General features: G+C 46.8%; 1 protein-coding gene across 1 annotated transcript in view; it reads right to left on the reverse strand.

Annotated features, from left to right (window-relative positions):
• Nucleotides 1–25,503, reverse strand: part of LOC147663427 (maestro heat-like repeat-containing protein family member 1) — a 114,295-nt gene that overhangs the window by 16,291 nt on the left and 72,501 nt on the right. The window contains exons 14-15 of the mRNA XM_086950468.1: nucleotides 22,311–22,430; nucleotides 21,231–21,329 (exon numbers count right to left, since the gene is read on the reverse strand). Of these exons, the coding sequence (XP_086806594.1) occupies nucleotides 21,231–21,329; nucleotides 22,311–22,430 (219 nt within the window). The remainder of the gene's footprint in view (nucleotides 1–21,230; nucleotides 21,330–22,310; nucleotides 22,431–25,503) is intronic.

Consider the following 25,503-nt stretch of genomic DNA (forward strand, 5'->3'; position numbering starts at 1 on the left):
CGATCCTACTTTTGTTATACCCATTATCGAATGTGCAATTGCCACCTTGGTCGCTTTTTGTCCTGCCATTAAGAGCCCTCAAACCATACTCTAGACATAGCGAGTTCAACAAAAGAATGTCTTTTGACCACCGCTTCACAGGTACGAGGTTTAAATTTGGGACGCCCCAGAGGGCATCCTCCTCCATTCCTATTGGGTGTGCAGTATTTTCTAAAGGCTCAAATGTCCTATTCAAATCGCCAGCCAAAATTACTCTGTTTCCAAGTGACTGGGAATCTAGGGAGGCGGATAGGACCTCTAAGGTGGCAGAGTTCCCAAGACTCGTGCCCCTGGCATATATATTGTAAATGTCTATCACGCCACCCTTTCCTACAGATAACCTCAATAATTGTATGTCCTTGCACCCTAGATCAATCACTTTTATTTTAACCTTTGAATTTTGCTTGATCCAAATTGCGAGGCCACCCATGGGTCTACCCCTGGGGCCTCTCGTAGCTGGTATACAAAAATTTAAGTAACCTGGGAAATATATTGGGTCACAAGCCCACGTCTCTTGGAATAGGCACATTTCGAATCCACTTACAAAGTCAATCCATTGCTGTGACAATAATCTAGCCCCCAGCCCCGCTATGTTCCACGACAAAAAGTTCTCCAGGGTGTTTTCTATACAAGTCCCCTTTTCAGTAGATACCATGGGCAACAAATCAACTCGCGTCCTACAATCACAGTTCTCTCCCACGACAATATCAGTACAATTAGCAACTATTCCCTCCTTGATGCTAATGGTGGTTGGGATAGCTAGTTCACCCACATAGCCCTCAGGACTTGCAATATTACTCCCATCACACATATTCTCTATTTCCGAGGTTAAACTCGTTTCATCTTCATTATTTGACATTTTTCCGCCAGTGTTACTTCCCCCAACCCATTCCCCCCCCGGAGGCGATTGGACATCTGGGCTCTGTCAATATCCCCACCTCATCTGTCCCTGCACATTCTGTGGGATACATGCCGGTAAATAATACATGTTTGTACTTGCGGTGGGCACAGCCATGGGACCAGCCTCCACCCCAATCGGAATAGCAGATCTCGGGTACTCCCAACAACCCCCTGACTGGGCGACAGGTCTCGGGTAGAAGAAAGTTAGGTCCACAACCCCAATCCCTCCAATACTAATATTCCATCCTGGTCCCGTTATCAGCCCCACAACCCTAGGATCCTGAAAATTAATTATGATACACTCACCCCCCTGCTTTTTTAGGGTGTTCCCTATCCAGTTGACTCTTCTTGCCCCAATTATCAGGCCGTCCACTCCCCCTGGCAGAGGTCTATTGACACGAAGCCAGTGCATGGCTTTGTTTTTTAACATGTCAAAGGTTTCTTTTTGACCCTCCATTAGGGGTGGGACATTAGTGAGTATGGCCACATATGGGTAGGAGTCCGGGGTGAGCTGTACTGGAGGAGTCTTAGCCAGGAATTTAGTTATATGGGGTTTTGTGGGTGCTTCCTCCGGGGGAACACGGCAATGTTTAAGGGTGTTTTCCACTGCCGCAACAGTATTGGTCCTATTCCCAATGCTAGGGGCCTCCCTCATGAGACCCCTACCCACTCCTGTAATAGTCGTAGGCCCCACCTTATTCCCAGTGCCATTACTGGAGGGCGATTTACCATTTCCTGGCCTTTTGGCCATGGTTTTCCCTTGCCCAATCGGCAAAGACGTGGTATTTTTTCTAGTAGTGGTAGGTGGGGTTTTTACAGCAACATTACAACTCCCATTAACCTTGTTAGAGGATTTAGTGTTCCCACTGTTAGTGCTAATTTTAGAGGGAATTGTATTGGGTACAGTCTTACTGTTCACCCCTTTGGTTTCCTGGACAGGGGTGACACTTACAGGCGGGGATTGCAAGTCCACCAACACCACTTCCTGGTCTTTGATAGCTAACTGTGAGGGTTTCCCATTCTCACGCAATCTATTTCCAGACTTGAATAAAGATTTAATGGAAAAGAAATTATCCAAGCTAGCTTGCTCTAGATGGTCAAGTTGGTCGGCTAGCTTTTGGAGTCTAAGCTCAACAGGGTGTAAAAGGGAACGCATTATTTTCCCCACTTCTACCAGGAAATCATGATTAGGAGAGGGTAACCCCGGGGGTTCTGAAAAAATTGGATCATTGGCTGGGGCTGCCAAATTTGCAGGAGGCACCAAATTTGTTGAGTCCACTTCTAATTGGACTGCTATTTCCTCCCCCCTCGGCATTACAACTTCATTCTTTGCAGGGGCATGGCTAAAGGATGATTTAGAACCCAGCTTCCTATGCTTTCTCACAGGTTTTTGTGCTTGTGCTTTTTTGGCAGTAACTCCCCATTTCCTTTTAACACCAGGCTTGGGTTTAAGCATATCCACATGCAAACAAGATTTTGCTAGAACTACATTTTCTTTCGATGAGTGACTGGGTGCATCAAAGTGCTCAACAGACAAACCAGTTCCTGCAGTGACTGCTGGAGGGGTATCAACTAGCTCAATCAGGGGGGGTATGTCAAATAGTAAGTCCTGGGTGACTGGTAAAACAATAGATGACAGTGGTGTAACCAGGGCAGGAAAGTTTAAACCTTGGTTTTTTTCAGGCGGGTTTTTCAAAAGCTCTATCGAGAGCCTACGCCCAGCTCGTCTTTCCGCCAGGGCAATCTCTTTGTCAATATCCTGTGGCAAGCGTTTGAAATAGGAGTCAAGCGGGCCCATAGCGGCCGGTTCTAAGTCTGACTTTGCTAGCAATAATGTGGAAGTACTTGTTGTGCCAGCCATAGTATACAGAGCTCCCCTACAAAAGTATGTCCAAGTCACGTATCGACTAGTATATCAAACGGTGGAACAGTACCTTGGAATCTAGATGTTATCGGGGTGGCCCAGCCCGGCCTCCTGCGGCCCCGGACGGCCACAGACGGTCCCGCCCTTGTCCCGGGCTTCTCCCGGCGCGCTCCTGTGCGCTCCCGCGCAGCGGGGACAATAGTTCTAGGTATAGTCTATGTGCACTTACTGGTTGGTTGGCGTACAGGGGGGTGTGGCCAGCGGGGAGAGCAGCCCAGGTGTGTCAAATGGGCGCGCAGGGGCTCCTGGTCATCGGAGTCCCTGCCTGCGTGCTCGCAGCCCCGCCGGCTAGCTCACCTGCCCGCGCCTCCTGTCCTCAGCAGGTTATAGTTCCAGGGTCTGCTGGCTCCTATGCGAGGTGAGGAGTAACGAGGGGGAGAAAGAAGGTCTCCGGAATCCTCTGCTGTCACGAAGTGCAGGCTCTCCTTCCTGCCAGTATCCTCGGGCGGGCAGCAACAAAGTTAGAGTTCCGATTTCCAAAGCAAAAACAGCCGCTTTTACTGGACTGAGAGCGGGGGGCGTGGCCAGCGGGGAGAGCAGCCCAGGTGTGTCAAATGGGCGCGCAGGGGCTCCTGGTCATCGGAGTCCCTGCCTGCGTGCTCGCAGCCCCGCCGGCTAGCTCACCTGCCCGCGCCTCCTGTCCTCAGCAGGTTACAGTTCCAGGGTCTGCTGGCTCCTATGCGAGGTGAGGAGTAACGAGGGGGAGAAAGAAGGTCTCCGGAATCCTCTGCTGTCACGAAGTGCAGGCTCTCCTTCCTGCCAGTATCCTCGGGCGGGCAGCAACAAAGTTAGAGTTCCGATTTCCAAAGCAAAAACAGCCGCTTTTACTGGACTGAGAGCGGGGGGCGTGGCCAGCGGGGAGAGCAGCCCAGGTGTGTCAAATGGGCGCGCAGGGGCTCCTGGTCATCGGAGTCCCTGCCTGCGTGCTCGCAGCCCCGCCGGCTAGCTCACCTGCCCGCGCCTCCTGTCCTCAGCAGGTTACAGTTCCAGGGTCTGCTGGCTCCTATGCGAGGTGAGGAGTAACGAGGGGGAGAAAGAAGGTCTCCGGAATCCTCTGCTGTCACGAAGTGCAGGCTCTCCTTCCTGCCAGTATCCTCGGGCGGGCAGCAACAAAGTTAGAGTTCCGATTTCCAAAGCAAAAACAGCCGCTTTTACTGGACTGAGAGCGGGGGGCGTGGCCAGCGGGGAGAGCAGCCCAGGTGTGTCAAATGGGCGCGCAGGGGCTCCTGGTCATCGGAGTCCCTGCCTGCGTGCTCGCAGCCCCGCCGGCTAGCTCACCTGCCCGCGCCTCCTGTCCTCAGCAGGTTACAGTTCCAGGGTCTGCTGGCTCCTATGCGAGGTGAGGAGTAACGAGGGGGAGAAAGAAGGTCTCCGGAATCCTCTGCTGTCACGAAGTGCAGGCTCTCCTTCCTGCCAGTATCCTCGGGCGGGCAGCAACAAAGTTAGAGTTCCGATTTCCAAAGCAAAAACAGCCGCTTTTACTGGACTGAGAGCGGGGGGCGTGGCCAGCGGGGAGAGCAGCCCAGGTGTGTCAAATGGGCGCGCAGGGGCTCCTGGTCATCGGAGTCCCTGCCTGCGTGCTCGCAGCCCCGCCGGCTAGCTCACCTGCCCGCGCCTCCTGTCCTCAGCAGGTTACAGTTCCAGGGTCTGCTGGCTCCTATGCGAGGTGAGGAGTAACGAGGGGGAGAAAGAAGGTCTCCGGAATCCTCTGCTGTCACGAAGTGCAGGCTCTCCTTCCTGCCAGTATCCTCGGGCGGGCAGCAACAAAGTTAGAGTTCCGATTTCCAAAGCAAAAACAGCCGCTTTTACTGGACTGAGAGCGCAAGTAGCAAGGATCGTTGCTGTGAATCTCCCATAAGAACTGCATACAATCCCCTTATGATGGTGGACTAGGGGCAGTAGACATCAGACTGTATTACTTTACTGGGCTGCCCAGCTGGTTGTGGTTATTGATTGGATCTTTGGTGCATGGGGACCCACTACGAGACGCACATGGACTTTACCAGGCAAGCACCAGGGTTTTGGCTGTATGGGGAGTCCCTCCTACCCACTCCCCCGGCCATTCCAGCCATTCCAGTGATTAGCTGTAAAGAGGCATTGCAATGGATATGAAAGTGGAGGGTGCCCACTAGGAAGAAGCCATTGTGGAAGGGTACATGGCTATGGAAAACAGTAGGGCTCAAGTACACTGAAATAAGTTGGGGATCTCAAAATTGGGAGACGTCTGGCAGACACACCATATGATGTTCTCTGACCATCTCAAAGCTGAATGCCATTTACACAGAACTTATTCCCGGGTTGGGACAGGTAAGGGGACAAAAATTGATGGTTGGGATCAGTTGTTTTTTGGCTAAACATCACATAGCGGGCCATTGAGGATCCGGGGGGCCCTCCCAATCTCAAAGTGGCTAAGAGGGATGGATTTCTTCTTTTCAGCTGAGGAAGCAGTGAATAAGTCCAGAGGGGGACCACAAAAGTATGATAACATCTGGGGACAGTTAAAAAGCGCTTCACAAAATACCCAGAGCGGCCCACCCATAGGAAGTTGTTGGGGGAAAAGCACACAGTTGACTGGGGCACAGACCCATCTATAGTGCACCGGACTGGTTGCAGTGGACTTGACTGTGGTCTACTTCATGGTATTTTGGAACTAAATGGGATATTAAGAAAGGGGAGAATCAGGTGGATGGCGAAGCAGTGTCACAGTATTGTGATCTTAAAATTGTTGAAAACTAAGTAAAATAATTTTTTTAAAGAAATAAATTACTATCCAGCTACAGGAAATACAACAAGAATTATCTCTTGTGCAATAGCTACTCTCGAATCAGAGTGAAATGCAGCAATGAATCTCCACCAATCTGTTCACATCACAGTCAAAGCTGACCCTGCTGATGTGCCATCTGAATTTCTTCACAACTTTTGGTATTATTGACCCAAGTCCTACAAACTAGCATGGGATTTTCAGAGGGAAGAAATCCCTCAATATGGTTGGCTGTATGTCTGCCAGGTCAGTAGAGTACATGCCACCACTGTCCTGTCCAAACGGAGTACACTATTTGATGGTCTGGCCCATCCATCAACACTACAATATGTATGAAGTTCAGATTATAGAAATATCTATGCATACATACATGCAATATCAGTGTAGAGTGTTAGGTTACCTAGGAAGAGGTGGAACTGCTGTTGTGACTGATGTATTCTAAGAGAATCAAATTACATGTTTCTAGATTGACAACTATTGGTTAAGGTAGGCACCTCACTTCGACCTTTGTAGGTGCTGTTGCATTTCTCTAAACTCTTCATCTAGTCTGAGCCTTTCATTGTCTTGCTTTATTAGCCACTGATCATCTACATTATCCCTTTCATAACCCTCAGCCAATGCACAGAGACCTTCACAGTTATTGGATTGCATAATTTAACAAGCATTTGCAATACATTAGGACTCAGAGTTTTGATATTTAGAGCAATTGACGTACATGACAATGCCTTTTACCTATATATTTTGGTTGGAGTGAAGTGGATGTATGTGGTGTAGAGTGCAAATATGTGGGTTGTATTGGACATTGTTAGTTTTGAAATTGTGTTGTGTATTTGTGAAAGGGAATGTTGTGGCATAGTGAATAGATAGGGATGAGAGCTGCACAGAATAGATAGAAAAGAAGATCAAGAGGAATAGGTAGTTTGTGCAGGAAGTGGTGATTGATATTGAGATAGGGTAGCAAAAAGAAGGGGACAGCAGGCCACAGATGCATACAGTGGGGCCACATGTGTAAGCAGAAGACACCTAAAGAAGAGGAGGAGAGGATGGGTTTGAGGGATTGAAATGTTGAAAAGGCACGAGAAAGAAACTGTGCTTCAAGACCTGAAGAGAACCATATGAGAGAGGCGGTAAGAGTGTGTGAGGGAGCGAGAGAGAGGGGTGAGAGAGAATACAAGTGAGAGAGAGAGAGAGAAAAAGGCATGAGTGGAAGGGGCACCCATGGGGGAGAAGCGGACCAGTGCAGAGCGTGAGGAGGTACAGGAAGGTAGCGTGTGTGAGCAGGCAGTATAGAGAGGAGACAGTGTATGTGAGGGAGGGATGAGAGGGCAGTGGTATTGCAAGATGAGAGCGGGTACTGTGAGTGTGAGGGAGAGATGAGAGGGGCTGTGGGTATGTGGAAGAGAGATGACAGGTTTGGTGGTAGTGCAAGTGTTGGATTGAAATTGTTTGTTGTGGAATTGTGTGGCGTAGTGTGAAGTTGTGTAGTGGAAATATGTGGCATGGTGTGCTGTGGAATTATGCGGATAGAATTTAAGAGTGACAAAGGTTTCAGCAAATGGGAAGCCCATGGGCAGGCTGAAGCCTATGTAGTAGATGCAGTATTTCTTGGTTTGAGACAGCTCATGTGTGCTGTCTAGAGCCAAGACCTAAAAACATGACTTAATCTAACTGTGTAATTTACCATCAGAGAGATACCTGAATAGCGGTGCAAGGCTTTGCCTGTACCAATGCATATATGTTTTCTTCGCATTCTCAGAGTGAGGCATAGAGCAAGATAGACTGACCAAGCAGACACTGTGGTTTATGAGTAAGTGGGAGCAGTATGCCTGACAACAAAAATGGCTGCGTGTGTTTTGGCCACGGTATAGGGGTAGTGGACAAATTTGTAGATGCAGACATAAATGTGCAATATGGCATCCTGTCCTTGGGGGTATGCACACAAAGTAGCACACATGTGTACAAAGGTAATCCTAGGAAAATCACATGTACATGCAAATATGGTGTAATCCAATATAATAAAAGAAACATATGTAACAGGTTTCTTCAAATTAGATGAGTGTAAAATGACTCCGATGGTTCTCAAAATGTTCATAGTGTAGTACCTTACAATCTGCCACTCTTTTCGATCACATACCAACCTTTCGACCCACAGTTACGTTCTGAGAAAAGTAGGCGTTGTTCCTATTTTATTGAAGAGGTGGCACACGGATTGAGAGGTTGCTTCAGTGCGGCCCACACTTCAGTGAAAGGCCCCTCCTGCAGAGAGCCCAGGTAGGCAGTGGCAAGGGACACATAAGCTTTTGCATTTTCAAATCCACTGGAGTGTGAGAGGGTACCTAGCCCCAGGAGTTAGAAAGAGAGAGCAATAATAAGGGCACGTTATACAAATGAAAAAGCCCAATAGGGACCCATCTCAGCACCTGTTTATTAGTACTGCTGGTGCACCGTCAAGACCCAGCCCACTTAAAGCCCTGGGACTACGTGATATTTATTTGTGCCTACCCACCGGATGCCAGTGCACCCATTCCCCTGAGCTGCATACTCCTCAGCATACGCTCCCTGCACAGACATGCAGTAGAAATCTGGGACTTACTCAGCGGAACCTAGGCACCGCTACTACACCTACAACCAGCAATGCCAACCAGCCTACCATCACCGCATGGACCCCTGTCACCACAGAAGACACAGCTAAAACCATGAGAAGCATACACTCAGGAGCCCCCACTGACCCCAGCCCGACGTACATCTACCACAGAGCCACCTCCCCTATAGCACCCTCAAAACAGGCATGTTTCCCGGTGATTGGAAACACGCTGATGTCAAGATCCTCCTCAAGAAGCCCTCCGCAGAGCTGACAACCTCCAGAACTATAGATCAATCGTTCTCCTCCCCTTTGCAGCCAAAGTCACCGAGAAGATCGTCAACAACCAGCTCACAAACTTATAGAATCCAACTCAATTCTCTACACTTCCCAATTTGTATTACGTAGTAACCTTAGCACTGAGACTGCCCTTATAGCCACCACGGGCAACATCCGCACCCTCCTCGACCAGGGACACATGACTGCCCTCATCCTATTAGATCTATCAGCAGCCTTCGACACCGTCTCCCACTGTGCATTAACCGCCAGTCTCTGCGACGCCGGAATTCAGGGGAATGGATCCGTTCCTTTCTCACCTCTCTCCTCCCCTTCGCAGCCAAAGTCAAACAGAAGATCGTCAACAACCAGCTCACGAACTTTATTGAATCCAACTCGATCCTCTACACTTCCTAATATGTATTCCGTAGCAACCTCCGCATGAGACTACCCAACTAGCCGCCACGGGCGACATCCTCCCCCTCCTTGACCAAGGACACATGGCTGCCCTCATCCCACTAGACCTGTCAGCAGCCTTCGACACCGTCTCCCACCGTGCACTAACCGCCAGACTCTGCGACGCCGGCATTCAGGGGAATGGATCCATTCCTTTCTCACCAGCCGAACTCAAATAATCAGACTCCCGCCCTTCCTCTCTGAACCAACAGAGATCAGCTGCGGAGTACCCCAAGGATCCTCTATCATCTGAGGTTCCGTGACAATTGTAAGTGGTGTTTTCAACTCGCACGAATATGGTCGAGTCTAGTATCTATGAACCACAAATGACGAGTTTAGTAAGCGTGCGCAGTTTCGCTGTGCTAACTTAAACCGTTCGTTTGTTATGTGGGTTTCTCATCTGTACCCACGGGTTCCATCTTAGATACGGCATCCATTTTGTCTCTTGCCCTCAAGTAGCCAGCGAACGGACACTGTCCGCTTCGCGACCCTGGGACTTCCAAGATATGGCGGAAGACACATGTTCTTTGAAAGTGTCTTTATGACAAGGGGGTTGCTACTGTAAGGCAGACGGCGCCGCTCGAGGCTCATCTTGCCGCACGAGCTTATTGTCTCAGCCGTGCATCTCATTAGGCACGTCCCTTTGATGCCTGTATCTCGTGCTTCTCGACACCCCCTTTTTTACACCCTCTCCGATCTCCCCACTGTCTCCGTCTTCCTCTGCACCTGTCTTCGTTCTTGTTTCGATCTACTTTACTGCTGATTGGAATTTGCTAATGGTGGGAAGATGGGTTTTTACAGTTGGGAACCGCCAAATGTTTCCGCACTTATGTTCCGGACCTTGTATGTTTCAAAGTGATCTAAACGACCCCTCTAAGAGCGACTTGTGGGAACCAGGTTGTAAACTATTGTGTCTCATGTTATCATATGGGTAAAAGTTGTATAAAAGGAGCGATCCACAGATACAATTTGAAGCAGTCTCCCCGAACTACACTCGATGTACTTCCTGTGACTTCTGTGTTCCCTGCAGTAAATAAACCTTGACTCTTTGACGCCGAAGGAAGTGTCCCGTGTATCTGTGACTTGTACGCCGGAGCAGGTTACCCACGAAGGTTTCAGGTGTTGTGCCCTGGCACCGCTGGGTCCAAAAGAACCCAGTCCTTCAGTTGGCGCCCAACGTGGGGCTGCATCAGTGGTACCGGTCCAAGCCCGACGATCGTGAGGAACTTCGTGTGAAATCTCCGAGGGAAGGTGCACCCCGCTTCATCGATCCTGTTGTCGAAATAAGTGGCCCGAAGACTTTTCCCGCGAAGATTCCCGCCTCCTAACGGCTGCGACGGACTGCTGCCCTGACTGTAGACCTGTTTTGGCGCCTGGCGTAGACCTTGGTATAGCGAGACGATTGACGGGCCTTCCTGAGGACGCCATTGTTCTTTGAGTTAAGTATTGGTGGGTCGCTCCCAGAGTTCTTGGTTGTAGACACTTTAGCGAGTGTCTTGGTTGTAAACACTTTAGCGAGTGTTTTTGTTGTAGACACTTTAGCGGGTGTCTTTGTTGTACACGCTGTGTGAGTGTTTTTGTCGGTGACACTTTGCTAGCGTACTTTGTTGTTGTTGTATTTGTTTGACGACTGCAGCCGCCAAAGACCGAGGGTTTTGTCTTTGCTGGGACTTGGTAAATCCCGAAATCCCGTAACCCTTGAAGTTTGTGAAACTCGGCTAGTGTGCAAGATGCCTGGTCGTAGTACTTTGTTCTGTTGCTTTAGACCTTGTGGTGCGGATTCCCTGCTGGAGGACTCGTGTCCGATACCTCCGGTTGGAACTCCTACTTATGATTTATATAGCAAACATGGGCTAGGCCCAATTGCTTTTAACGATTATTGGATAAAATATACAAAGAAAGACGGCGATCTTCGTTGGCCACCTCACGGTAGCTTCGAAGCGTCGATCTTAGATAATTTGGAAATAAAGTTGTTCGAACGTAAATCAAGGCCGGCCATGTTTGATGCCTTTCGGTTGTGGCGCAAAGAAGCCCGACAGAAAGAAATCAGACAAAATAAACGTAGTGAGCGAGATAATGTTGCTACTATAGTGAAGAAAGCTGAGCAGTTTCAGCGTGATAAGGAGGATAAGGATAAGGAAGTGTTTGAGAGATTACAGCGTATGTCCATAGACAAATGCTATCCTGTTTTGCCTACGGAGTCGGATAAGAAGGAAGAGGCAGTTGAGGATTCTTTAATGTCCTATCTTATGAAGTCGCCACCTCCGTACGTACAGGGTATCGCAGTTCCTGTGGTCCCTGCCGTACCTGTTCTTCCACCTGTTATTCCTCCACCTGTTCCTCAACCTGCACCCGCTCTTCCGACTGTTCCTGCTCCTTTGCCTGGTTCTATTCCTACTGCTCCTCCGCTTCCACATACTCCTGTTCCCGCCACTGCTCACGCTACTGCTCCTGTGTTGTTAACCCCTGTTGTCGCTAATGTCTCTACTCCTTCTCTTGTTAGTCCTGTGTCTTACTCTTCTCCCTCTACTCGTAATCGTGATTCTCCTATTGCGACAAACTTCTTTCAGTCGCTCGGACCCGTTTTTGGGTCTGCTGGTTTTGATGGTCCTCAGAGACGTAGTCAGCTTCCTGGTAATAGAGAACGTGTTGCGCTATACAATATGGCGATGGGTTGGATGATAAACCCTGTTAGAACTCCGCCACGTGTTGTCCTCGAAACGTTTGATCAATTCAACATACCAACTCAGAGATATGTGTTTGATGAAATGTGCAAGTTCTTACATGATCAGATAGTGGCCGTTGCGCCTGACGAGGTGCTGTCCGCCCTGTCTGAACTTCGGCTTCAGTTCGCAAATGGACTGATAGTCGATACTAATGTCCGACGTGCTATTGAGCGGTTGCTATCTCTTCGTCCCGCTCCTATTCCTCATGCATTGTTCGTTGAGGACATTGAGAAAGGAGATGAGTCTGGTCAATATCCTATGCGTGAAGTTCCGCCAGTTTGGATACCCGCTGATAATACTAATGTTAATGCTCCAGTGGCGGCGCATTTCCAGAGAGTGTGGATACACCTCCCATGGAAACGATCGGAAGTGCTTCAGGTGAAACAAACTTTGCCCGATCCTCGCAAAAATCCTGCTGGGTATTACAAGGAATTGTCGCAGCTCGTAGACGCTACGATAATGAATCTGGCCGATATCGACATGTTGTTTGGCAATGTCGTACCGCAACCGGTATGGGCCAAGATTCGTCACCAAGATCACGCGAATGAATTAGGTGGTGATTGGGCTGCTATTACAGCGGCAGACGCTGGACAAGTGGCTGCTACTAAACCCGATCAGTTGATTGAGCTTCTCCCCCAGCGAATCATTACATTAATGAAAACGCTTATGCCAGCTATGAAGGTAAATTGGGACAAGTTGTCAGCCTGTAAGCAGAAGAAAGATGAGAGTGTATCAGACTTCTTTACGAGGTTTGAGGAAACTTTCGTTGATCATAGTGGACAGGATATGGGTACTGAGGGTGGACAACGGTTGTTTGTAGATAAATTCGTATCGAACTTATTGCCCGACTTGTGCACTAAATTAAAGAATTCAGAAAGTGCGTGGGCTGTTTCTACCTCAGCTCAGATATTGGCTACGGCACAATATTACGAAAATAGAGAAAAAGAGGAAAACGACCGTGCCGATAAAAAAACGAAAGAGCTGAAAACTAAAGTGTTGTTGCAACAAGCGTATCCGCCGCGTTCTAATCAGAATGCGCCTCAGCAGAATAGATCGCAGTCGCAATCGAATCGATCGCAGTCGCGTAATGATTCATCTTTCCAAAGATCTTCATTAGGGTACAATCAATGTGCTTACTGTAGACAGGAGGGACACATTAAATTCAATTGTCCTGCTTTAAATGACTGTACTAGTGGTACGTCGTCTAGAGGAGGTCGTGGTGGTTCACAGAACGCATCACGTGGTAGAGGTCGTGGTGCTCAGAACGACCGTTCTGACAATTCATCAAATTCTAATAACTGTTTTGATCAACGTGGATCATCGCAAGGACGATCTGCGCAGTATAATGTAGACGATTATTACGTCGATCAGGGAACTGACGATAGTAATTACTAGGACAGCCAAAGACAAGGAGAGGGAGTGGTATCAGTTCCGGTTGATCAGAGAGGGCCTTATGTCGCAGTTGCTACATCGGGCGTCGTTGAGCCTTTTCTGTTGGACACTGGTGCAGCGAAAAGTTCTATCATGCATTCGAAACTCCCTGGCGCACCTTTGTCTGGCTTAACAAATGTTTCCGTTGGATTCTCTGGCGCCCCCGTTAGCAATCCAGTTTCGTGCCCTCTGCCCCTTAAAATTGGGCCTCGTGAGCTCGAAGCTCCGTTAATTTTGACCACTGGTTGTGGCGAAAATCTTTTGGGTCTGGATCTGCTTAAACGTTTGTATGCAACTTTGTATTGTTCCCCTGCGGGGGTAAAGCTTACGTTCGGAGAGAGAGTAGTCTCTCCCATGTACTTGTCACTCGATAAGCTTCCACCGGAATTGGATTCTCTTCCTGCGTCTTTGTGGGCGACGGGTCCAAATGATGTGGGCCTACTTGATATCTCCCCTTATGTTGTTCAGTTGAAATCGAATGTGCGATTGCCACGTATTCCCCAATATCGTATCTCCCTTGATGGTGAACGAGCTTTGTTAGCGATCATCTATGATTTGATCGAGAAAGATGTCATTGAAGAGACTCGGGGAAACGTGTGCAATAGTCCTGTACTGCCCATTCTTAAACGTACTGATCCTACCAAACCGCCTGTTTATCGTTTTGTTATCGATTTGCGGGAGGTAAATAAAATTGTGGTTCCTCAATTCCCTGTTGTGCCTGACATCACGGCGCTACTGACTCTGATTCCAGCTACAGCTTCATGGTTTTCGGTGATTGATTTGAAAAATGCGTTTTTCAGCATCCCGATTGCCGAAGAGAGCAGGGACCTTTTCGGTTTCTCTCTTGGTGGGCGTAGCTTCCGTTTCAAACGCGCTCCTCAGGGCTACTGTGAAAGTCCATCGATTTACAGTCAAGCTTTGAAGGGTCAACTAGATGCGTTTAGGTTGCCGGTTGGTGCGGCTTTAATCCAATACGTCGACGACCTATTGGTGGCTGCTGATACTCAGGACATCTGCAAAATTGCTACGGTATCGTTGCTGCAACATCTCTGTGAGTTACATCACAAGGTGTCACCTTCTAAACTCCAATATTGTTGTCAAGAAGTAACCTATTTAGGTCACTTATTGTCAAAGGAGGGAAGGAGATTGACCCCAGAGAGAATTGCAGCGATTGCGCGAATGGCTGTGCCACAAACCCAAAGAGATGTGCGTGCCTTTCTAGGTATCACGTCGTACTGCAGGCAGTGGATTCCTAATTTTTCATTGCTAGCGAAACCATTGGTGGCTCTTACGTGCAAGGATGTTTCAACTCCTTTACCATGGACGGAAGAATGTCAGAAAAGTTTTTCTGAACTGCGTGATTCATTGTGTTCGGCTCCTGTGTTAGGTACCCCTGATTACAGTAAACCGTTCACGTTATATGTTCACGAGAGGGAAGGTTGTGCTTTAAGCGTCTTAACGCAACCTTTTGGTGGTAAGCAACGTCCATGCGCATATTTTTCCTCGACCTTAGACCCAGTAGCTAGAGCATTGCCGAGTTGTTTGAGAGCAACTGCGGCAGCTGCGGTCTCCATCCGACAATCAGCAGGATTGGTCATGGATAATATGCTTACGGTGATGGTTCCGCATGCAGTCGATACTTTGTTGAATCGTACGCAAACTCAGCACTTGACGAGTGCGAGGTTGTCTGGGTACGAATTGACGCTTTTGGCAAGCCACATTCAGATAAAACGTTGTAATGTCCTAAATCCGGCAACTTTGTTACCAATTAGTGCAGAGTCAGATGAAGTAGCAGAACATGACTGTTACTTGCGGACAGAAGAGGAAACAAAAGGTCGAGTGGACCTTAAAAACACCCCATTGGAAGACCCGGATGGCATCCTGTATGTGGATGGGTCATGTTTTAAGTTGCCGAATGGTGATGTGACTACTGCTTATGCTGTGGTGACATTGAATACTGTTGTTGAGACTGCGAGATTGAATCAGAATTCTGCCCAGGCTGCAGAGCTGATTGCTCTCACTAGAGCATGTGTATTAGCAAAAGGCAAACGTGTGAATGTGTACACCGATAGTCAGTATGCTTTCGGTGTAGCGCATAGTTTTGGACGGTTGTGGCGAGAGCGTGGTTTCTTGACGTCGCATGGCACGAAAATACAGCATGGCCAGCTTGTGAACGATCTTTTGGATGCATTGACTTTGCCTGCTCAAGTTGCAATTGTTAAGTGTAGTGCGCATCGTAAAGTGACGGATGATGTTGGTCGTGGTAATGCGTTTGCAGACGAAATTGCTAAGGAGACTGCCCGGAACCTTAGCACTCGAATGTATGTGACGAGTTCGGTTAGGTGGCCTACAGAATCAAGTATGTGTGAGAATACCATAGAGAGTGTGAAAGCAATACAGAATGAGGCCACCGAGACTGAAAAGATGAAGTGGAAAGAAAGTACGGGAAGGTTGGATGCGAATGGTTGCTGGATTGATTTGTCGGATCAGAGAAGATGGATGTTGCCTGATGCGTATGTACTGGCCGTTGTGCAAATGGCACATGGGTTAGCACATATTAGCGCGAAAGGTATTTGTAAGTTGCTGGCTGATGTGTGGAAGAGTGATGGAATTACTAAGTGTGCTGAACGTTTGGTGAAGAATTGTATGGTGTGTATAATGTACAATCCTGGCAAAGGAACCCCAACTCCTCCTGGCAGTTTTGCTCCTCCTTCGTATCCCTTTGAGGTGATCCAATTGGACTTCATCCATATGGAGAGATGCAATAACCTGAAATATGTTTTGGTTGTGGTTTGCGCATTCTCCCGATGGATCGAGGCCTATCCCCTCAAGGACAACACTGCTTTGTCTACTGCGAAAATCCTACTGAAGGAATACTTTCCTCGGTATGGAATGCCTAGAGTCGTGTGGTCAGATAACGGAAGTGAGTTTGTTGGAAGTGTGATGAAGAGTGTGTGTAAGGGCCTTGGAATCAATCAGAAATTCCATAGCGCCAATCATCCCCAGTCAGCTGGATTAGTTGAAGGGTACAATGGCACCCTTAAACTAAAATTAGCGAAGATTCAAGCTACGACTGGACTTTCGTGGCCTGATGCTTTGCCTCTAGCATTACTGTCAACTAGGGCGACTGTACACTCCCGAATAGGGCTCAGTCCCTATGAAATAGTGTTCGGCCGTCCTGCGAATGTGTGGGGGGTTCCTAGGCCAGGTGTATTCTCTGATCTTGAGTTTCCGATGTTGATTGACTACTTACATGACTTGACTGCTAAACTGAGGTTAATTCATCAACAGGTTTACGACGCCTTGCCGACGCAGACGGAGGGTCCAGGCCACCAGCTCCAGCCTGGAGATTGGGTAGTTACCCGAAATTTTTCACGCAAAAAGAATCTGGACCCCCGCTTTACCGGACCTTACCAGGTGCTCCTGGCCACGAGGACTGCCGTTCGTCTTGAGGGGCGGAAAAATTGGGTACATGCTACCCACTGTAAGCGAGTCCCTATTCCTTTGTCAGCAGACCCGTGGGTGAGGAAAGGCATTGCGTCAACAGAAACAGAAAAATTGCCGGCGTTTGTACCTTTTAGCGACGCACAGCTTGTTGAAGAACCCTCAGCGCAGCAGAAAGCCACTGTTGAACACTTGTCAGCAAAAGACTCAAGACCAGACCAACGAACTGATCAGCAGGACGCTGTCTCTTCAACAGATCCTTTGTTCGACGAGCAGACACGTCCCGGGAAACATCGATATTCTTTGAGATCTCATACTAAGGACAAATAAAATTTGCTTGCTTTGCTGAAATTGATAACTGCAATATCCTCGTTTCCCCTGATCAGCTTTGGACAATCGTATTATTGAAAATTGTTTTGTACATATATTGAGTTTTTTTCTTTGTATCTTTTTCCTTCCACAGCTGAGAAATATTGTGCTACATATACTTTGTGTATTGAGGGCCGTAGGGCCGCGCGCGTACTTCCTTCTGGACAGTAGGTCTTGACGCTAGGTTAAAGGCCGTCGATTCCTAGGAACTCCTGGGGATTGACTACTGCTGCACAGAACGAAGTGCGTCAAGAAACGTTGCGGACGGTCGTAGGGAAATGGCATTTTCGAAGCTGAATGATTTGGAAAGAGCTCAGGCATATAGAGTCAAGCTGCAGAAACTTAGTCGTACTAAATGTTTTGTATCCCAATTGTTTGTTTTGTTTTTAACTGCTTCTGCATTTTTGGCGGGTGGGGTGTATTACACTATGTCTTACTTTTTACTTGCTACCCCTACTCCTACTCCTTACCCTAACCTTACTTCTACTGCTTCTCCCCATTCTTTTCATATGTTACCGGAACACGAACAGGCTAGACGTGTAGAATTCCGCAACAATTCCTTTATCCAGCTCCTCCATCAGCATCAGTTAGTGGTTAACACTACTAATTGTTGGGTGTGTGGGTTGATGCCACATACTACTGGTAAGGGAATTCCATATCTGGTGTTACCGTATAGTTCCCAAGGGTCAGCTCGAGCATTCCAAACAATGTTTCGAAGCGCACTGGGTTTCCACCCCACTCCAGAACAACGTTCCCCATACTCTGGTCCTACCTCGTATCAGAGGCTGTTATCGATGGCTATAGAGGACATGGAAGACGAGGTCCATGATGCTTTTCTCATCCCTAAAGAAGAGGTACAAGCCTATAGGGTCCTAAGTAGAGGGGAATATAGTATGTTCACTCATGAAAAGCAGCTTAAAAGCTCGCTTCCAATATGGGTCGTACCCCACACTGGTAATCTTTGTCTTGTGGGTCGTGGCTCGCAAGCCTCACTTGGAGTAAGTGCTTGCACTGAAAGTTACGTTCTGCCAATGTCCCCGACCCCCGTGTTTCTGGCTGCCAAGGGTACGTACTTCATCTGTCATGATCGTGCATACACATGGTTGCCCGCAGACTTCATGGGCTCATGTTTCGTTGCAAATCTGTTGCCTCCGACGTTTACTATAGATGCCGATTATCATAAGACTAGAGTTGTACGAGGCGTAATTAGCGAAGAGGATACTGCCGGTCAAGAGGCAGGAGACTTTTTCAAGGGTTTCCTCCCGTTTTGGGGACCTATGGTTAACAGTAGGAACCTGAGACATTTGACTCGAGTGGTAGAATCGACAGCTAATATTACTGCCAGTGCCCTTGGTAATATCACCACAGAACTTCAGGCGGAGAGACTTATGACATTACAAAACCGTATGGTTTTAGATGTTGTCTTAGCAGATCGCGGTGGGGTATGTAAAGTGATCCATTCGAGCTGTTGCATTTTCATACCTGATAATGCTCCAACTGTCTATCAAGCCATCTCGAAGTTGCATAAGATCTCCGAATCCATACACGTGGATGTAGGGGATTGGACGCTATTCGGTTGGTTTTGGGGCCTGATGTCGACTTGGGGTTGGAAGATTCTGACGATCATCGGGGTTGTGGTAGTGTTCCTGTTCACGTGTTGCCTTTGTGTGCAGTGTGGTCCTGCCTTATGTGGCCTCTGTGCTACGACGTGTATGAGACAACCATCTGTTACCAAGGGGACTCGATTGGACAGAGCTATGCTACAACGACATCTTGATGGTCTGATGAATATCGAGTATGATTCCGACTAGTGCTTGCCTACATGAGGGCAAAAGGAGCGTCTGAGGTTCCGTGACAATTGTAAGTGGTGTTTTCAACTCGCACGAATATGGTCGAGTCTAGTATCTATGAACCACAAATGACGAGTTTAGTAAGCGTGCGCAGTTTCGCTGTGCTAACTTAAACCGTTCGTTTGTTATGTGGGTTTCTCATCTGTACCCACGGGTTCCATCTTAGATACGGCATCCATTTTGTCTCTTGCCCTCAAGTAGCCAGCGAACGGACACTGTCCGCTTCGCGACCCTGGGACTTCCAAGATATGGCGGAAGACACATGTTCTTTGAAAGTGTCTTTATGACAAGGGGGTTGCTACTGTAAGGCAGACGGCGCCGCTCGAGGCTCATCTTGCCGCACGAGCTTATTGTCTCAGCCGTGCATCTCATTAGGCACGTCCCTTTGATGCCTGTATCTCGTGCTTCTCGACACCCCCTTTTTTACACCCTCTCCGATCTCCCCACTGTCTCCGTCTTCCTCTGCACCTGTCTTCGTTCTTGTTTCGATCTACTTTACTGCTGATTGGAATTTGCTAATGGTGGGAAGATGGGTTTTTACAGTTGGGAACCGCCAAATGTTTCCGCACTTATGTTCCGGACCTTGTATGTTTCAAAGTGATCTAAACGACCCCTCTAAGAGCGACTTGTGGGAACCAGGTTGTAAACTATTGTGTCTCATGTTATCATATGGGTAAAAGTTGTATAAAAGGAGCGATCCACAGATACAATTTGAAGCAGTCTCCCCGAACTACACTCGATGTACTTCCTGTGACTTCTGTGTTCCCTGCAGTAAATAAACCTTGACTCTTTGACGCCGAAGGAAGTGTCCCGTGTCTCTGTGACTTGTACGCCGGAGCAGGTTACCCACGAAGGTTTCAGGTGTTGTGCCCTGGCACCGCTGGGTCCAAAAGAACCCAGTCCTTCACAGCCCCACGCTCCTCAACATCTGCATGGTCCTTCTTGCCACCATTGTCAGAAAACACAGACTCAGGATAGTATTCCACGCTTCCGACACCCAGCTCATTTTCTCATTCACGAACCAGGTACACGAACTGCAAATCCTATGCCTAACGATAACGCTATCCTCATCAATTGCCCATTACTCTTATGCAATGTAACCCAAACACAAAACCCCTAACACTAGCAGCATAATTTACACCTACATTCCATAAACGTAAACCTAGTTCAATCCTGCAAAGTATCCTTAACCTTAAGAAAATCATTTACCAATACCTTGTATCAAACCCATACTTCATCTCTAGCCATAAAGGTATCCCTAAGACTAACATTAAACAAAAACTGTTCCATAATTGGCACAATATACACAACCTGGAGTCTATCACTGCACCTAACTTTAATGTGTCCCATTACTCCTACTGTAGCTCTTATTCACACACACACACACACACTCTCTGGTATTAACACTACAGTCAACACTAAGGGGAGCGCCCTAAGTGTTGACTGTAGTGTTTACACTACAGTCAACACTGAGGTAAGCACAAATTGTACCATGATACAGAGGAGCAAACTTATCTGGGTCATGATGCAGTGTCTGGCCATACCCTTTTCCCTGCCAGACTGTTTTAAATGGCCTCCTCTACAATTTATCACATGTTCCTAATGTTCCTTTTTGTAAATTTTGCATTCCAGCCCATTTATTACACTTCATCCGGCCTGAGCTGGAAAGAACGACTCAAAATGGAGAGTAATGCCACAGCTGGAGAGTACGGCCCCAGCCGGAGAGTAAGGCCTGGGTGTGTAGAGTTTGGCACAGAGGCGAAGATTCCGGCCCGACTGCAAACGTATAGATACGACTCATAAATGACCTCTTTGAATACCAAAAGTCATAAATAACTTCTGTGAATACCAAAAGTTGTAAAGTTAGACTTTTGTCTCAGATTGCCTTTGCTATTCGGCCCCAGGATGTCCTGAATGTAGCACAACACACCAGGGCCAGTGAAGGTTGCCTCCTGGCTTAAGCCAGTCACTATTTCAACTGGAGTTATGAACAGAGCCCTTCCCCTTTCCTCAATGTAACTGTATTGTGTATCCTGTGGATACAGAGCCCAGCCTTTAGCCAGGCCTGGTGTTTGATCCTGAGTACTCCGCCACCTCGGAGTGCAGGGACCGGTCTTAGACCCTGTCTTGTATTGATTCCTAAATGCGAGTCGCCTTGGAGGGCAGCCTTTCCCTTTGTGCTCTATCACTTCTGAAGTCATGAGTAATGCAAAGGAGGAAGTAAAGGTTGAATGTTCTTGTTGTTTATAGTGAATTTAAGACATTGTTGCATTTGGTATCATAAGCCCATTCAAAATAAATATTTAAATTTCTTTTGTTTTCGGTATTGTAGACCACCTACGCCTTTAGACATATTTTTGCTTTTCTTTCTTGTAAACTGTTATCTAATTGCAAATTACACTTTTATAGATGTGAATCGCCACTGCTGAGGAAAGTTGGAAATATGAGAAAAAAAGAGATGCATGGTTCTTACCAGGTCAATAGCAAAAAGATAGCCTTTGTACTCTTCAATCACCCGACGGCTTTCGAATGGATGAGTCTTGGCACATGTTTGAAATCCAATTATTATATCCTGCAAAGAGTGAAAGACAACTCACAGCATTAGGGAAACATTAACCAAACACAGGCATTTAGGAATAGAGATTCCATATTCGAAAGAAATTATAATGATACGGTTCTTGATTGGACCTTCAGTGTTTACAACTGGCAATTACAAATGGTTCTCCACTAGTAAAGCAAATATATTCAGTTTCCAGAAAGCATGATTTAAGGATACCCCCTATACAACTATGCTGGAGTGTCCTTACCATGCTACTGAAGAAACATCTATGGACAATAAGATGAGAGTTCAGTCACTATTTGTGTTCTGTAACTTAGTTCTTTCTGGTTTTCACCTAAAGAAACTGCAAGGACTTTTTAGTACACAAGCATTTGGGAAGAAGGAGTGCACTTTCTTTAGAAGGAATGCTTATCCTCTCTTCCTCAAGGGTACTGTGCAGGGATTATACCAGATTCTGCTCTGTCCTTCATTCTTTGAAATATTGCCCCCCTCTGACAACAGGTAGAAACAGACAGCTCTGTTATCTATTTGGGCTTTTCTGAAAGCTTCACAAAGCTTTAGATCGTCATCCCATTTATCTGCTACATTGATTAAGCTTGATTTATATAAATAATTCACTTGTGTCCATCAAGACGGATCACCTAAAGAGGCAAAAATAATCCCTGATGAAATGCAGCAGTAGTAACCCGAACAAAGGCGCTACACTTCTAGTTTCAGCTAGCTTACTCTTCATCCACTCTGCGGAGGGTTTCCACTCTGATATGATTTGGCTATCCATGGGGTAGATATCACACTTTTGGGTGACAGGATGTGCTAAGTGAGGAAGGTGTTTCCTGTTATCATTAATTTACCATCAAGCTCCTTTAATGAAGTTACATTCCAGAACAATATAACCCAGATGTTCTTCAGTTCCGTAAGACTCCCCATGTGCTTGTTCTGGTCATACAGGGTCAAATTTTACCTAAGGGGAATAGAAATACACTTGATACTTACTGCATGGTGAGGAGTTGTAATAAACTTAGTAGAATTGAACATCTTTCGAAGGTAACGTAAGATCAGCTCAGTATCATCGCATGCGGCGAGGCACTTCCCGAGGCACCGGAAAATAAAACCCTAATATAGGAGTAAATTAAAGACAGTCTGAGTTAAGAATGAAAAGAAACTCCTGCCCACTCTATGAGAGTAATACTTATAGAGGAGTATTCATCTTTGATTCACTCTACACATGTCTTCAACTCACACTATGAAACAACTCTTAATGAGTTGAGCGAAATGTTTGTTATGTTATGTCATGTTATACCTTCTGGACATTGTAGAGATTTGGATATGGCCATGAATATGACTCAAAACAATGAAGAGGGAGGACTGGGAGCCAGTAAAGGTCCAGTACCTATGCTCCGAAACTGCTAATCCAAAAAGCAGTTGAGGTACTGTTCCTTTCAGGAAGCAAAGAAGAAAGAAAGGCTGACAAAGAAGGGAGAATCCCTTTGATTATATCTTGGTGCCATCACACATCCATGAAGATGTACTATATCATCATAGGATGTGCTCCTCATAGGGCTGGTGCTGCAGTGCCCCACGAAGGGTCGCTTTAGCAAAGACCTTTTTAGGTTTGCTATCTGATGACATGTGCCAGTGTGATGGCATTTTGAATGTGTGGGGTGGAGTGAATGGGTATAGTGAAATGAAGGGAGACTAAAACAGTCTAAGAGATACCACGCAGGACTTTAATGTGATGGTTCCCTCTGCAAGATTGAAAAACGTAATTTGGTAGGGGCTATTACAGGGACATGATGTATCAAAGTAGCCTAAATCTGTAAGTGTGGTCAGGTCAACATGTTTTGCGCATGATGGTCCAAAAAGGATCCAAAGTGCTTCTTCAGAACCTAAAAGGGGGGGGGTAACCCTACCCCACACCTAAGACGTAATATGCAGTGTAGGTATTGCCCTAGAAAAAAACTTCTTGTTCAAAAATTTTAAAATTGATCATCCAACCTAGAAACTAAATTAGAAAATAAAGAAGACACACTGTAAACAAATTTGTTTCATGTATGGCAAGTAACTCATGTAGTCCTGTTAAAACTTTTCAGAAGGGAGCAATGGTGTATTTTCTGCCTCTCCATGAACAGCAAATGTCTGAATGATGAAATCCCTTGGTGCAAGGTGTAATTCCCATGTCAGTCTCCTGCTAAATCAGATACTCCCTTACAATGGATTTATTGACATGCCGCCATACAGGGGATCTGATCTACCATTTCACCATTGAGACCATGTAACATACCTGCTTTAGAGTCTCATATACCACAAAAAGCAGTGCTTATGATAAGCCTTTTGCGACTTGCCATGGGTATCTTCTTCATTACTACAAATGTTTCTGTGGAAACAATGAGGTGGTACCCTTCATAAGAAAACATTTAACTGTGTTAGTCTACTGTTTTAGACGCCGTTTTACTAATAATATTGATGACTTTGGGCCAGCCCACATTTAACCGCACCACAGACTCCAGGATGGCCACCACTGAAGGATGATACTTCTGTTACACCAGCACATGAGGGTCTCACTCCTATGACTTCTAGCACACCCCTACTCTTCTCTCTTATCCTCATTAGCCATTTGCCCAACAGTGCTCTCCAAGCATGCAAATCCATTGGCAGTAGACCACTTAGCCGCCCTTGTTACTTATTAAATGTGACCGCCCATATTTACAACATGAACATAGACGCCAATATGCCTAGAATAATCCATGAGGGATGGCAAGCACTTATGTGCACCTGACTTGCTTCCCGTCACTATATATGCGTGGGCACTTAGGTGCCCCATACATTTCTCTTACCATCACCTTCCATTAAGAAAACCTTCAACTGTCTTAGTTTACTGCTTAGATGCCACCTTTCAAAAACCATGGTTGACTTTGGGTCGACCAGCATTTCAGCACTACACACTCTGAGATGGCCGCCAATGAGGGATGATACCTCTGTTACACCAGCACGTGAGGGGCTTGCTCCTACTGGCTCAAGGTTACCCCTCCTCTCCTCATTGGCCATTTGGTCATCACTTCTTCCCGCAAATGCACACACCACACCTGTAAAAATCACTCCAATTACCTGCACCTTAAAGCAGAGGAGAATAGACTCTTGTGCTTTTGAACTATGGGGCATAATACATTGTATCAAAGTGTAAGACCCTGCACTCACACCTGAAGACAACCAATCACTCATGAAGCGATGTGTAACACCACCAGAGATTGGTTTTATGTTGTCTGTTCCACGTATGTCCACTTGCTTTATCTGTTATATTGTAAGTACAAGTGTGTTTTTCACATTTTTCACATTGTGGTGACTGATCAGCACCAATATTAGCATGAACATTTGTACCTTTGGAGACAATGTGATACAGTGAGCTGGAAAAGCGATTCCAGTGAATCATTGGACCATATACAAAACATTTGCTTACTGTGTGTTTTTTTTTATATTCTCATTTATTTTCTAGATTGGATGATCAATTTTTAACTTGTTGAACCGGGTATTTTCTTTTGAGGGAATACCTATACTGGATGTCACGCCTTAGGTGTGGGAAAGGGTTATCCACCCGTTTTTTAGGTACTGAAGAAGCATTGTGGATCCTTTTTAGGCCATTGGGCGTGAAACATAGCGACCTGCCCTCACTTTAGGCTACTTGGGTACATCACCCTACTAAATTATGTTTTTTAATCCTTGCAAGGGACCCATCACATTAAGGTCCAGTTTGGTATCTCTTAGATAGTTTTAGTCTCCCTTCCCTTCACTTTAGACTTTCACTCCACCCCTCACATTCAAAATGCCCTCACACAGACACTTTTCATCAGACAGCAAAAATAAAAAGATCCCCGCTAAAGCGACTCTTCGTGGGGCCCACAGAGCATTACAGTGATGGCCTTACAAGGAGCACGCCCACTATGAAGCATGACATCCTCATTGATGTGTGAGGGCACCAAGAAATAATCCTTAGGGTTCCCCCTTCTTGTCTGCCTTTCTTTCATCCTTGCTTTTCAATAGGAACAATAGCTCCCCTGACTTTTGCATGAATATGACCTTACATCCACTGAATGGAGAGTGGCTCTAATGAAGAATACCTATTGGCTAAAGAAGATCCATTAGGGCAAGGAGTATAGCCCTGGTATGTGGTGTCTCCTAACGAGCCAGGTGG

The sequence above is a fragment of the Lissotriton vulgaris genome, unplaced genomic scaffold, assembly GCF_964263255.1.
Source record: "Lissotriton vulgaris unplaced genomic scaffold, aLisVul1.2 SCAFFOLD_395, whole genome shotgun sequence".
Taxonomy (NCBI): Eukaryota; Metazoa; Chordata; class Amphibia; order Caudata; family Salamandridae; genus Lissotriton; species Lissotriton vulgaris.